Source organism: Acipenser ruthenus, chromosome 15 (genome assembly GCF_902713425.1).
Source record: "Acipenser ruthenus chromosome 15, fAciRut3.2 maternal haplotype, whole genome shotgun sequence".
Classification (NCBI taxonomy): Eukaryota; Metazoa; Chordata; class Actinopteri; order Acipenseriformes; family Acipenseridae; genus Acipenser; species Acipenser ruthenus.
The window spans coordinates 19,570,958-19,584,729 of record NC_081203.1 but is presented as its reverse complement, the minus strand read 5'-3'; the positions used below and the strand labels follow the sequence as shown (position 1 = coordinate 19,584,729).

At 41.0% G+C, this 13,772-nt stretch overlaps 1 protein-coding gene across 4 annotated transcripts in view; it reads right to left on the bottom strand.

Annotated features, from left to right (window-relative positions):
- The window catches only part of LOC117422109 (pecanex-like protein 1), a 59,673-nt gene that overhangs the window by 30,462 nt on the left and 15,439 nt on the right, over window positions 1–13,772 (bottom strand). For 3 of the 4 annotated variants that reach the window (XM_058987352.1, XM_058987354.1, XM_034036770.3), the window contains exons 6-10: window positions 10,702–12,444; window positions 7,818–7,950; window positions 5,233–5,420; window positions 1,091–1,184; window positions 425–482 (exon numbers count right to left, since the gene is read on the bottom strand). In XM_058987352.1, coding sequence (XP_058843335.1) covers window positions 425–482; window positions 1,091–1,184; window positions 5,233–5,420; window positions 7,818–7,950; window positions 10,702–12,444 — 2,216 coding nt within the window. The remainder of the gene's footprint in view (window positions 1–424; window positions 483–1,090; window positions 1,185–5,232; window positions 5,421–7,817; window positions 7,951–10,701; window positions 12,445–13,772) is intronic. The other variant, XM_058987353.1, reaches the window with a different exon arrangement.

Here is a 13,772-nt window from a genome sequence, read left to right as displayed (position 1 = left end):
TGACTGTGTGGAGTGCAGTGTGTCATACAGTCACTCAGGGACACCGATGCATATAGTTTTTGAATGGTTAAACATTGAAGCAAAATTTACATTTAACTTGACCTAAGAACTTACTTTTGAGTGACAATGGGCACAATAAACACACTCATCATATAATCATAATATATTAACTTATTAAAACATTCACCCGTGTCAAGCAAAAATGGTTCAAAGAACAGGTTTGAGTTCACTAAACACCTTTTAAAACCTCTGAATAGATCATCTTTCCTTGAAAAACAACCCACAAGAACAGTGGCACCTCAAATGTTATCTTTTTACTGCCACAATGAAAGTATAACGACTGGTAGGGATAGCTGTTCTTTTTACATACAAATGCCGAAACAACACACTAATATTCAGACAGTTTTCAAGACAAAACGCTTACCAGGTCATGTGGGTAAAATCGAACTGAGGTAGAACTGGAGAGATGGGAGTCTGTGTCCCTACAAAGACATTAAATAAAGAAATACAAAATTGACTTGGGAGTCAGGGAACTGGATTACCATTGTGTGCCAGTATATTTCATTTTTATTTGATCCTTCAACACAACTTGGAAAGGGGGAATGAAAGTAATACACTGTACTCTTTCAGCACTGCAGTATACAGGTCTAGATCTAAGTTAATTCCTCTCAAAACAGCAGACTAGTAAACAAGCTGCATATACTACAAAAAATGGTTATCAGGGGAGTCCTTTTGTAAAGAACAGCTCTATGGACAGATCTGAATTCAAACTGCGAACACAGTTGGTAACTGTAAACCTGTTTGGTCTCCAGTCAAAGAAACAGCCAGGTCTTTGAGGTCAGTATTGTCAGGTTGTTCATATTACCATACTGTTTGAAGTGGAGGCACCTGGCTGCTCATCCATAACTACGCAACACTCAAATATGTAGCCATACTAAACAAATCTAGTAATAACCTGCCAAAGATAATCGTGGGTGGTGAGCAGCTAAAGGATAACAAACTCACCCAAAGGCTTGTTTGTTAATGCCACATCTGCTGGTAACATCCCTGTGATTTCTCATGACATAGCCTCTGTTTCCTTCGTACTCACCAGATGTTGTTTGAAGTGCGTCTCCTGGCAGGTTCAAAGTTCACCAGGGACATGTCACAGCCCCCTGTCTCGTAGAGAGGAGGTGTGAACTTCCCTACAAAATAAAAACAGAGAGTCTTACTATTGACTCTCAGTTGACAGGAGTGCTATTCAAGTTCTTTATTACCAAGAGCACTTGTATAAACAGCAGTAACCCCTCCATTCCCAGTCATTCATCATAATGGTGGCTGATTTCAGGAACTTGTTTTATCCATTAAATACACTTACTCCCCTGTGAATAGTGTAGTGTGGCTCTCTCAAACCAAAAACAAAAGATGGCTGGCCATTTCTAATTTTGTATGCCACGTTTCAACCTCAATATCCTACCATAAAACACTGGATTCTGTTCCTCTATATTAGTGCTAACTTGCAAAAATACATCATTAAGGCATGCCCTTATGGTTGTGTATTAGCACTTTTGAATGATTCCATGACAAAATTACACTTGCCAGTAGGTGTGTTACAGTATTACTGTAAAAACCTTTGTACAAGTCTATTTTCTAGGTATTTTAGGGGGTCCTAAAAAGGGGGGGGGGGAGCGACTTATACACTGGTGTGACCTATAGGCTTTTTCCTGAAATTGTTATCTCAAAAAGGGGTGGGGGGAGGGGGGGGAATCAATTTGGGTCTGTTTAATTGTTTAAAAAATATACCTACAACTATTTTTATGCTACTAAAATACCCGAACGAATGTCTTATTCAGCTATTCACACTCAAGCATCATACTTACAGTTGCAACATAAGGCTTACAGAAGGCCTTGAAAAACAAGTTATGCTCCTATTTCCATAAACAGCAGTCCATTGGCCAAAAATCAGTATGCCCGGGGGGGGGTCTATTTTAGACTTCTGTTTAAAAAAAACAAAAAACCCACCACAACAAGCAGATGTTCTGTGCTTCGGGGTGAACGAAAAGCTTAGAATGTGCCCACTAGTGCTAAAATGCGCTCTGAGATTATACCATTAGCTTTAATGCTCAAATATTTACCAAATTGATTTTAGATTTTATTTATTTTACAGCACTTCTTTGACAGTTACTTTTCCATTGCGTTTCATATCTACACTGCGCAGGCGTGCATGCTTCCACAATGTTCAAATCACGGCCAACAAATATGCATTGATGAGTTTAGTAAACTATTGCTGAGAAAGTAAAATATTAGCTGTTAAGTGCAAAATGTATATTTGATTCAAATTTCAAACACTTAGTCATTTAGCTTTAAACATTTATTTTTTTTTTGTTTATTTTTGTTTTTTACAGCTACCCCGGTATTTTTGAAATTATTATTTTATAATCGTCCAAGCAGTGGTAAGCTTCGGATATTTTAGTGAATTACATTATTTCACTTGAGACTGAATTATTATTATTATTATTTATTTCTTAGCAGACGCCCTTACCCAGGGCTAATTTTACAGATATTTTTATTTAATTTTACACCCAGTTTAGACTATGCCATGGATATTATACTTGCTTAATGACGCATTTTATCCAAACCTGTATAACGAAGCAGTGGTTTTACGGCAATGTAAATCCATACGGTAATACAAGTTAAATTAGAACACTACCCCAGTTATAAAACTCAACAGAGCATAACACATACTGTATCTGGTGAAGACGCTGCAGACTACTACTTTTTCTAATAAATAATGTGTGTAAATTACATTAAAACTATTATTTCTTTCCCTTTTTACTAGTCAAGCCACCTAGCAATGCAATACGGGTGAATTCTGTGTTAAAGTCTGACTTATTTACAATACTGTGATCCCACGGTTATCGCGATAATATTTTCTGCTACGGTATTAATATCATGGTCAGTTAATATGACATCCCTACTTGCCAGTGACATTTTTCATTTTGAAGCCTTTAGAATTTTTAGCATACCGCTGCTCAGGTACTTTAAAGTGTTTGTTTTTAGGTGAAATTATTTGTTTTTGGGTACGGTACAGTTGTAACCTACATATGTTTATTTTTTTAATTATTATTTGTTTATTTAGCAGGCGCCTTTATCCAAGGCGACTTACAGAGACTAGGGTGTGTGAACTATGCATCAGCTTCAGTGTCACTTACAATTACGTCTCACCCGAAAGACGGAGCACAAGGAGGTTAAGTGACTTGCTCAGGGTCACACAATGAGTCAGTGGCTGAGGTGGGATTTGAAACTGGGACCTCCTGGTTACAAGCCCTTTTCTTTAACCACTGGACCACACAGCCTCCTTAATTACTAAATATGTCAGGAATCCAATTCTATTAATGAAAACTATAGTTTCAATAAACATTTTCTGGTCCTATCAAGTTCATATCAATGGTTAACCTCTTCTAAACCAGCAAAATAAGTACTTAGTATGTAAAGTGATCACATTCGCCCCATTGTTGACATCCACTGTATCCCATAGGGGGCGCTGTCAGGGATTTCCATTTGCTTCAATTAGAGCAGCCATTCTTGTCAAGACATTTTTGACAGTTTTTAGGTTATATTTTGGTCTGCACACACTGTACCTTTACTGTTTAATAAACAATGTAGAAAAATATTTAAATAAACAGATCCTTAACAATACAAAAAGCTAATTCTTAGGATTTTTTTTTTTACTAATTTTGTAACAGTACATCACAGCTTTATAAATGTCTTCTCGTCTCAGACACACAATCACTGCGATGAGTGACTTGTATTGGACAAACTGCAAATCTATTCAAATACACAGGGCCAAATTCTGATCACAGTGCAAGGTGCAATGCAAAGCTAATACATCAACACATTAACATTATCCAACCTGTATCCTGAGGGTAAACCAAAATGCATGCTGTAATTTCCAGCAGTGAGAAAAACAGAAATGCACTGTCAAATCTGGGTTAATGGGTAAATGGCAATTGCAAAAGATAGCAAGTACAATATAGATTTTCAAACAACTAGTTAAAACTGAATAAAAATAATTTAAAAAGGTTGCATGATCTTAAAAAACATGTACTCCAAAATGAAATAGATAAATCAAAGCTGAAATATGGTAAAGTACAGTAATTACTTCAAAGTCTTGTGGAGGTCTGGCACTTTTAAATACACTGCAACACGAATAGCACATGAACTGGATCCTTCAGGGTCCTATCCAGAGTCCTGCACATTGCATTAATGTTTGTGTTGTGCACGTCTTCTTGTGGCCTGTTACCTTTAAATGCAACCAAGTCGATACATGCAAGGCCCCTTTAAAATAATTATCTTACTGTAAATGACAACTACCTTGCTTAAATGGTATATAAACCACTAAAACTAAAATATTGCTTCCTGCCACTTTGAGTAATGAATGAAATCGATTTATATCACAGTAAGTTCTTGACCCAGTTCTGGAGTTTTATTTACACACAAACTAGTGAAAATAACTGCCCTATATTATATTCATTTTATATTTTTTTGTTGTTGCTTGTGAATTTAGAGCTTCTGCTCACAGCTCTGCAAGCCAGAGAGAGACAGAGCACCTCAACCCTGACATCCCCCTGCCTTCCTTCCTGTCTGCCATTCAGTCCTGGGATAATGATGTAATTATAGCGCTTGCCCTAAAAAAAATAATTTGCACCTACATAATTGGAATAAAATGAACTAAGATGGAATTGAAAATGTATTTAATACAAGCTTCAGTTCCATGTATTTTGAGACTTAAGTGTAGCAAATTGAATTGAGTGCTCATAAAAAAATAAATAAATAATAAGACAAATGTTTTATATGCAAAATGTGTCTTATTTATGCAGTTGGTCCCCCTTTTCTATTGCTAAAGATATTTTGGTTTTATTTTATACTGCAATTTTAATCACTTCATATAGTTCAAACTAGTTGCAATCAGAATTAGAAATACTAAAAGAAATGTATACAGTATCTAATACATTTACAAAGTTTCTTTAAATAGTTCTACATAGCTGTAAATCAGAATATGTGACAACAAAGGTACCAGGATGTAGCAGTTTTGGATTTTAAAATATTCGTATATCCACAATTAAGTGAAGAACCACAAATAAACGCAGCGCAATAAAAGCACTGGCTAGCACTTCTTACTCTGGGGATAAAAAGTTACATTAAAAAAATGTCAGTCTATGTGTCGCCACCGCCGCTGTTGCTGCTGCGTACCGAACTCATCGTGCAAACTGGCTCCGCCCATGGCAGACGCGTTGTCTGGAAAGCCCTCCAGGTGGACACTTCCGTTCCTGGCCAGCAGGGAAGAGCTCGCGCTGAGCACGGCTGACTGGGAGGGGGGGCGGGACTGCAGTTTGAGCTGGGAGGTGGAGAGCTGGGGACCCTGCGCAGCTTCCTGAAGGCTGTGGGGTTAGAGGGGGAGGGGTTAGTAAAAAGGGGAGGGGTTAGTAAAAGGGGGAGGGGTTTAAAGTGGGGGATAAAGGTAGGAGGGCGAGAGGGAAAGGGTTAGAGAGAACGATGAGGTGGGATAGGGAGGTGGGTTAGAGATAGAGGAGGGAAGTGGGAGGGTGTGGGTGAGAAGGAAGGGTAATACAAAGGTGGTGAACGGGGAAAGGGAAAGAGTTAGGACAGAGACAAAGAGAGAGGGAGATGGAGCGAGAAAAGAGTATTTAGAGGAAAGGGAGAAGGAAGGAGAAAAAGCAGAGACAGAAAATAAACACACACTCACAAGGAAATCTTGAACACTATTAAACAAAGGAAATTTAGTGAAACCACAGACACAGAAGACCTTTCAGAAACTTGATAGTAAAAGGAAGGCCATCACAAAGGAAATTGCCAACAAGCAAGTTAACCGTGATCTGGTGCATGATGTAGTCTTTTTGGTTTAGTTGGCCAAAGGAAAAAAAAAAAAAAAACTGAAGTAAAACATAAATGTGAATCATGTGCCAACAATAAGTTACTTTATATATGGCCCAATTCAGAAATCTTTAAACTCACACTTTATTTATTATTATTGTCATGTCTGGAGGTAATATCTCTAGTCCCTCTAAAACCATATGACAGAGAACATTTCCAAACACTCTTTAATAAAGTGCAAGTTCAAATGAAGTGATAGGACCTACAGCATTTAGCAGATTCACAAAAATAATATTTGTTTGGTATTGATTGGTTTTAAAATCCATTTTCTTACTTGTTACATTATTGCTATTATGTAAAGAAAAGAAATAGTGGCTCTTTGCTTGTTTATTATACTTATACTTTAAATTCCCCCAATAATGGTCCGCCTATAACCAGTCTACGTGACCTACAGCACAAGAAGCTGTAAACTCCAAAATAAAAGTGAAAACAAAGCAACCAATAGATTTTCATAGTAAGTGTGATCAAGTAGCTTATGCAGAAAAAAAGTAAGGAAATGGATTTGAAAGCCTAGGTTATCTACTTAAAGTAGGCAAAAAAACAACAAAAAAAAAGGAATTGTAAGCAGTTGACCAAGACCCATGGCTAGAATCCTTGCTCTTTTGGCCAGTGCTTCTGTCTCCCAGGCTTCAGTGTGTTTTTTTTTCCACAGCAACAAAGCCAAGTTACTTTAGACAACTTGTTAGACCCACCACACAACCTCCAAATCATGCAGCAATACTATCAAGTTTCCTTAGTAAAGAACAAGAGACATGCAACGAACATAAAAAAAAAAACAGGGTTACCAGTTGGAGAAAAAACTACAGGCAGCTTGCTAAAGATCATGGGTAATGCTATGGTAAATTCCCCAGTTAACTCACTGATCAGCTGTGGTACACAGATGCTGCAGCTTGTATTAAATCAGAGCCTTCAGAATGAAGTTGATCACCATGAGCTACATCACATATATGATGGTCACAGATAAACACACCCTTGGCCAGCCTTTCGGGACTTTGGTTAGCGTACCCAAAAATATTTAGGCAGTTATCTAAAGCATTAAGCGATAAGTGATCACAGGACATTAAAAGTTCAAGCCTGACCCCGTTACAGAGATCCTGAGAAAGCTTGCCTGTTTGAAGAGTATATGAGCTGGTAAGACATAGCAGGGAAAATGAAAGGAAATGGAGAAGGAAAAAAACAAGTAACAGCAGGGGAAGTGCATTGTCTTCCAATTTCAAAGCTTTAACAATATATGATTCCAAACACGAGTTATATTCTAAACATAAAAAGGGAAGGGAAATACAATGTTGAAATGGGAAATCATAGCCTCAGATTGAGTGTTGAAAGCTATAGATGGAAAATAAATCTAGACTACTTATTATCAGTTTGCTACACTTGATGCAGAAAAATGTTCCGACTAGTGGTACATTTTTTTTGTTTAAATAAAGTTTTTGGACTAAGGTATATGAACAACAACAACAACACAAAAGTGTTCTTGAACAATGTAAACCCTGCTTTTAAAAAAAAAGACATTTGTACTATTGGATCAGAACTGAATGGCAATATAAAGCAAAGTGCAAAGTTCAGACCTATACTTTACTATACGAGAAAGATTTGGACCATATCAACAAAATATGGCTTTAGTATAACAAAATAAAACCACATTAAAAAAAACAACAATGCTGAACAAAAAAAAAAAAAAAAGAAAACTGCTCCCCCAAAAAAAGAAGACAGTTTGAAGCACAGACACATGCAAATAGAATCATGCAGGAACTGTGGGAGCCTCAAGCCATCCCACTGCAATGGACTTGGGTTGCGTGGTGTGAGAGTGGGATCGATGGGTGAGGGTCGGTAGGAGGGGGCTTGGCTGCATGCAGCGGTGCCGGGCAGGGTCCGAGGCGTACCTGAGTGGAGATCCGATGAGGGAGGCCGGGGGGGTGGGGTTACTCCCGGCGTTGTGCCGACGCCGGACAGCCTGTCGCCTGAACGTGCTGCGCTCACGGCGAAACGTTACCGCCTCCTCGCTCGACCGGGCGGCTACAGCAAGAGAGAGTGTCAGCAAGCATAGGGGCTGTGACTGCAGAGTCCCGCAACCCAACCCATTACTCATACACCCCAAACCTGCAGAGCAGAACTGAGACTCACACCTTTACAATTACGGATCAGTGTCTTTTAGGAAAGGCTTTTAAACTGAAAACAGTGAACACACACAATAATACATACCGCATCCCTTTTGTGCAAAACTGAAACTTCGAGAAAACAGAAAAACTTTTTCAAACTAAACTTAATACTGGGTGACATTTTACTCCATGTCCCACTTTTGCCCTTTAAACATGTGATGGCTTTCTCAGTGAAATTCATTTTTAAGGTTTACTAAATTGGAATATAGATATCCAAAAATGCACTCAGGCAATGATAAAATCAAAATGTAAAAAATGATCTTGAAAATTTGACAGCTTTGTATACTTTTTTTTTCAGACGCAAACAGGAAAGTGAAACTTCCACCCATTAAGGACCCTAACGAACAGAAATGGGAATCCAAGCTGCATTATTTACATCCCAGAAAGAGTAAACATATGGGAAAGACTCGGGATACAGTACAGTAATCCGTCGCATATCCGACTGCAGTGGGACCAGAGTAAGGGTGGATATGTAAAAAGTCAGATGAATTAATCCTGTTTTAAATACCACTATACACAGCTGTAACAATTACTATATTCACACAATTATTGTTTTGAGATTCAGCTTTTATTAGAGAGCTCCCCTAAATCCCTTGTTTAGAAAGATACAGGGTATTAATGCTTGTGACAGAGTAGCCATCTGCCATGTGGGTGCGTGCATTCGCTACTGAGTGACAGGCAGGAGATAGAGACGGGGGTTGAAGTTGATACGCCCCGCAGGCGAACAGGATTTATTTACATATTAAGTCCAGAACAAAAATTACATTTAAACCATCTCCAGAAATGGGTCATTCTCTGTACAGTAGGAGTGTCAAAAGTGTGACCAAATAGTATCTGCCCAAAGTAACATGCATGTACAGATATCTACAAAGAAAATTATTAACAATGCAATTAAATTTAAATATTCTTAAGTCAAAAAAAACAAAAAAACACATAATCAAAAAGCTTTTAAAAAGGTTACTTTTTAGGCTACCTGCAAACTCATTTTTTTATTTGATTTAAAGACAAATAGTTTAGGCCTGTGGTACTCAACTTTGGCCCCCAATCCAGTCCAGGTTTTCACTCCAAGCAGGTTCTAATGTAGTTAATTGAAGCTGCTAAGACTTTGTTTGAATGTTACACTGCACCATTATAATAAAGAATGATCCAAATTAAAAAAATACAGATAACAAAAAAGACAATTGCCATATCCCTGACCTTTGGGCTTGAAAAGCTGTGCTCCTGTGGCCATATAGAAACATTAACCCTTTATGAACATATTTAAAAGAAGTAAAAAATACCTATTTCAATACTTGTTAACTTGAGCAACCTACTCTTGTCCCTGTTCATTATGAATCTATGCCTTTTTGTTCTGATGTTTAAAAAAAATAATTATGGATGTACATATTTTGAGTACTGTACAATGTTATAATTACAAAAAAAAAAAAAACCATCGCACTGTACTGCTAGTTTCATGGTCTGACAACTGAAGAGAGTTTCACTTAAGTGATTAGGATGCAGGACTAGAACCAACTTTTAAATCAGAGTTTGAACAGAACTACCAATACAAATACCTATAACCTTATTTATTTATTTATTTTTAAAAATCACACAGAAATATTAAGCTCCCGTTTTGGGGGGGAGCGACTATTTTTATTTAGATTTACAGTACTTGATTAACAGGAAATAACAGTGGTTATTATTAGGGGTTGAATGCAACGTTTGGTCCTGAAAGTATGGGTGTAACTTATATTAAAGAACAACTAAATTACTATGAATACAGTATACTAAATTAAAGTATCAAGCAAAAGCTAAGACCCAAAAGATCTTCAACACAAGAGGGAAGAAAGGGGATTTTAAAGCCTTGGTAAACACTCCTTTACAATTTCAATATAGTGTACGTCAGCAACAGCAGAAAGGAAAGGAAAGAATTACAAACCTTAATGACAGACATCCCTTGCTTTGAAGTGCTTCCACTGCGAAGGATAGTGCCAGTTCCGAGAAACTCAAAATTACAGCAGTGTGCAAATTGTTTTCAACGCCTCAAGATTTTTCATTTATATACCTACCTGTATGAATACCTTTCTGCAAGAATTTTCATTTTCAGTCAGTAAATAAATCAGTGATATAGAAACAATAGGCACTCGTGTGAAAATGCTAGACCAGTTTGTGCTTTAAACAACTTAAACAACTTCTAAAAAGTCTTATGCATTTTACCATTTGTGGCTATACGACCCCAAAATGAATCAAAGAAGATCAAACACACCTTTCTGAAGTATATTTTGTGGATGTCAAGACAATTTTCTTTATCGATCGAGCAACAAAAAAAACAAAACAAAAAAAAAGCAGCCAAGCAACTAATCACCCATGGCAGAGCATGCTTAAAACACTTGTGGCATGGCTGTGTGTAATGGCCATTATTGGTAATATCTATCATTTTGTTTAAACTTAAGCTTGTAAAAAACACAATAGATAAACCCAAAATTCTAACTCTGAGCCAGCAATTCTATTGCTGGTTTCAGCAAACTCACGTCGCTCGAGCAGAGCTGTTTAAAAGTTACGGTACCAATAATGGAGTGCACCCTCATTCGTACATGCCACTAATGTGAAAACAGAAAAACTAACCCACCTCCACCAGCAGCCTCTGTCTCCTCGCTCTCTGGGAATGCCACATGGCTGGGCAGGCTGTTTCGGGACCGTGTCACTGACTCGAGCTGCGAGGCCCGGCCCAGCAGGGACAGCTCGTCCAGGACCTCCCCCTCTTTGGCCTCTAGGTCCGATTTGGAGGTGGTGAGTGGGCGGGCGCTGGCCGGAGCCCCCAGCCGGTTGGGGTCGTTAAGGCAGGCGGCGGTGCCACTGTCCAGGCTCAGCACGCGGGTGTGAGTCTTTGCGCTGCCCGTGCTAGGGGTGCGGCGAGAGGAACGCCTGCGCCCTCCTGCGCCCCCCTCTGAGCAGGACTGATCCTTGGAGGAAGAGGCCGCTCCCCTCCGTCCTGCCTCAGAGTCCCGGCCCCTCTCCCGTGCACTGCTCCCATACTTGGCCTTCAGGGCGCGGTATCGTCCGTCTGGGGACTGGCAGGAGTGGGAGGTGGTGCTGGAGGAGCTGTCTGTGCTGAAGCGGTGGGCCGAATGCAGGCTGGAGGTGCGACTCAAGTCACTGTGGTCGCTGGAGTCCTCCTCAGTGGCAAACACAGCACTGCGCGGCTTGGCCATGCCCCGTAGCGAGATGTAATCTCGATGCCGGCTGGCATCGAAGCTGCTCGCTCGCTTCTTTCCTGTGCGCCTCCGACCACTGCCGCCACCAGCCTTGTGCCCCGAGGAAGACACCCGGTGGATCAAGTTGACAGACTTAGGCCGCACGTCATCTTTTTCCTTTTCCTTCGCGCTGGCTTTCTCTTTCCTGGTCCTGGCGCGTGGTTCCTCTGTGCCATGGTCAACCGGTTCCGCAGGACTGGGAGCCGGCTGCTGCTTGGCCGTCAGCTCGTTGGCGTGCGGATTCTTGTTAGCCTCCCCTGCCAGGGCACTGAGCCCTCGGGAGCTGCTGCTGCGACTCTGGCAGCCGGGTGAGCCCCCTTCCCCTTGTGTCCTGCTCTCGGTGGTGGCCGAGAAGCTGGAGTCCCCTGGCTGCTGCTTGCCCTTCTCGTCCCCTGACAGCGAGAGCAGGCTCTCCACGTGTGTGGAGCTGGTCTGCTCGCTGCGGAAGCTGCTGACCGTGCTGTTGGTGTCGCGGTCGGTGCCACTACAGTAGCTCTCCGTCGAGCCGCTGCTTCTCGTGCTGAGACTCCGCAGGCTATCCGCGCTGCAATCCCCTTTCAGAACTTTCCGGGAACCATGCCCGGCCAGATAGAGCCCCGAACTCCCCTCGCCAGCCTCGCGGGAAATGGAGACGGCAAGCGTCCTGGCCTCCAGTTGATAGTGCCCGCAGCAGTCTCCCATTTCCAGCCCCCTCGAGGTAGAGGCAGAGGCAGTGGGTTCCAGCTGATACAGCCCTGCCTCAGCTTCTCTCGAGTTAGAGGGCTTGGAGGCCTCCAGTTCACACACAGGGTCCAGCCCGCCCCTCCTGGGCTGGGGGTAAATGCCCAAGTCTGGTAGCGAGGGATCGGGGAAGGCAGATCCTGCAGAGCTGGATGTGCGAGGGACTCCTCGGGGGCGAGGGTCCTTGCGGTAGGACTGGGAGTGCAGTGGGATGAGGGAGGCTGCCTCAGTGTCGCAGGCTGCAGACAGAGACTGGTCCACGTGGTGTGAGGAGGATACGTAGGGCAGCTCCACAGGGTCTCGGGCCAGCTCAGGGGGTCCCAGGGAGGTGGACGGTTGCATCGAGGCGAAGGAGTCATTGGAGACCAGACAGTACATCTTTGGGTCCGTTGTCAGATCTGGGGGAAGAGATTACAAGTTGTTGGTGTCTTTCACCACTGGAGACCTAGATTTGGACCAGTACTGGTGATCAGTAAAATTAGTATGTTGGTCTCAACCTAGAACCTACGAGACAATTTGGTCTCAATCTAGCCAACAATTTTCAATCTCTGCTTGAGAGAGACCTGGAACTGATTGACAAACATCAATTGAATTAAAGTATCACTGATTGATCCCTCTCTTGCAGAGCTGTGAGGGGAAGCTCTAATGGCACCTGTCTGTCATTGGTTCTCGTCTGTTATGAACCCCTACTTTTTAAATAAATAAATTGATCAGATATCCCAATTGCACAATAGTTTCAGACATGAACAATGAACAATGAACAATTTTGCTCAATTTGTGAAATAGTCTTACTGCAGTTTCAGGTCATTTAGGAGCTTTGATGGCCTCACAAGCAGTCTATAAAGTACACTACATTCAAACTTGCGTACAGCTGAACGTCAAATCTGAATGGCTCCGAAATCTGTACAGGCTTTGGTGTACATTCTCCTGTGTCCGTAATATACTGTGAACCTCAAGCAACTTGAGATAACATATTGCTGATGAGAAGCTTGCTTCAATGAACTTGTTTATTTATTTGTCGCTTGATTATTCTTGTATTTTTGTACGATTTTTAGTGTTCTCTTTACTCTAGATCCGTCAGTCTAGTTTTATGTAAGTTTGCGCTCTCTAATCTTTTCAGTGCAAAATGCTTTAACTGACACTCAGTGCGTTTACATGGCCAGTAATATTCTAAATACTTTATTATTATCTAATTTCTTAGCAGACGCCCTTATCCAGGGCGACTTACAATTGTTACAAGATATCACATTATTTTTACATAGAATTACCCATTCTTACAGTTGGGTTTTTACTGGAGCAATCTAGGTAAAGTACCTTGCTCAAGGGTACAACAGCAGTGTCCCCCATCTGGGATTGAACCCACGACCCTCCGGTCAAGAGTCCAGAGCCCTAACCACTACTCCACACTGCTGCCCGAAATACTGAATAATTTCCGCCATGTAAACAGCATATTCGGAATATGAAGAGAAATATTCCACCTCTGCATATTCGGAATATTGGAGATGGCATATTCCACAAGTATGCGGAATACTAGTGGAATATAAAGTCATGTAAACAGCATATTCCGACCACAAAGTATAACTCACAACAGACACGTACAATAACAAATACTCAAGGCAGTGAACATGACGGCACGAGCGAGAAAACACAGCTACTTTAGGTCTGATGAGGAGACATCACTTTATTAAGGATGCTAGTGTTGTAAAACAGCTTGATGGCAAGAAAC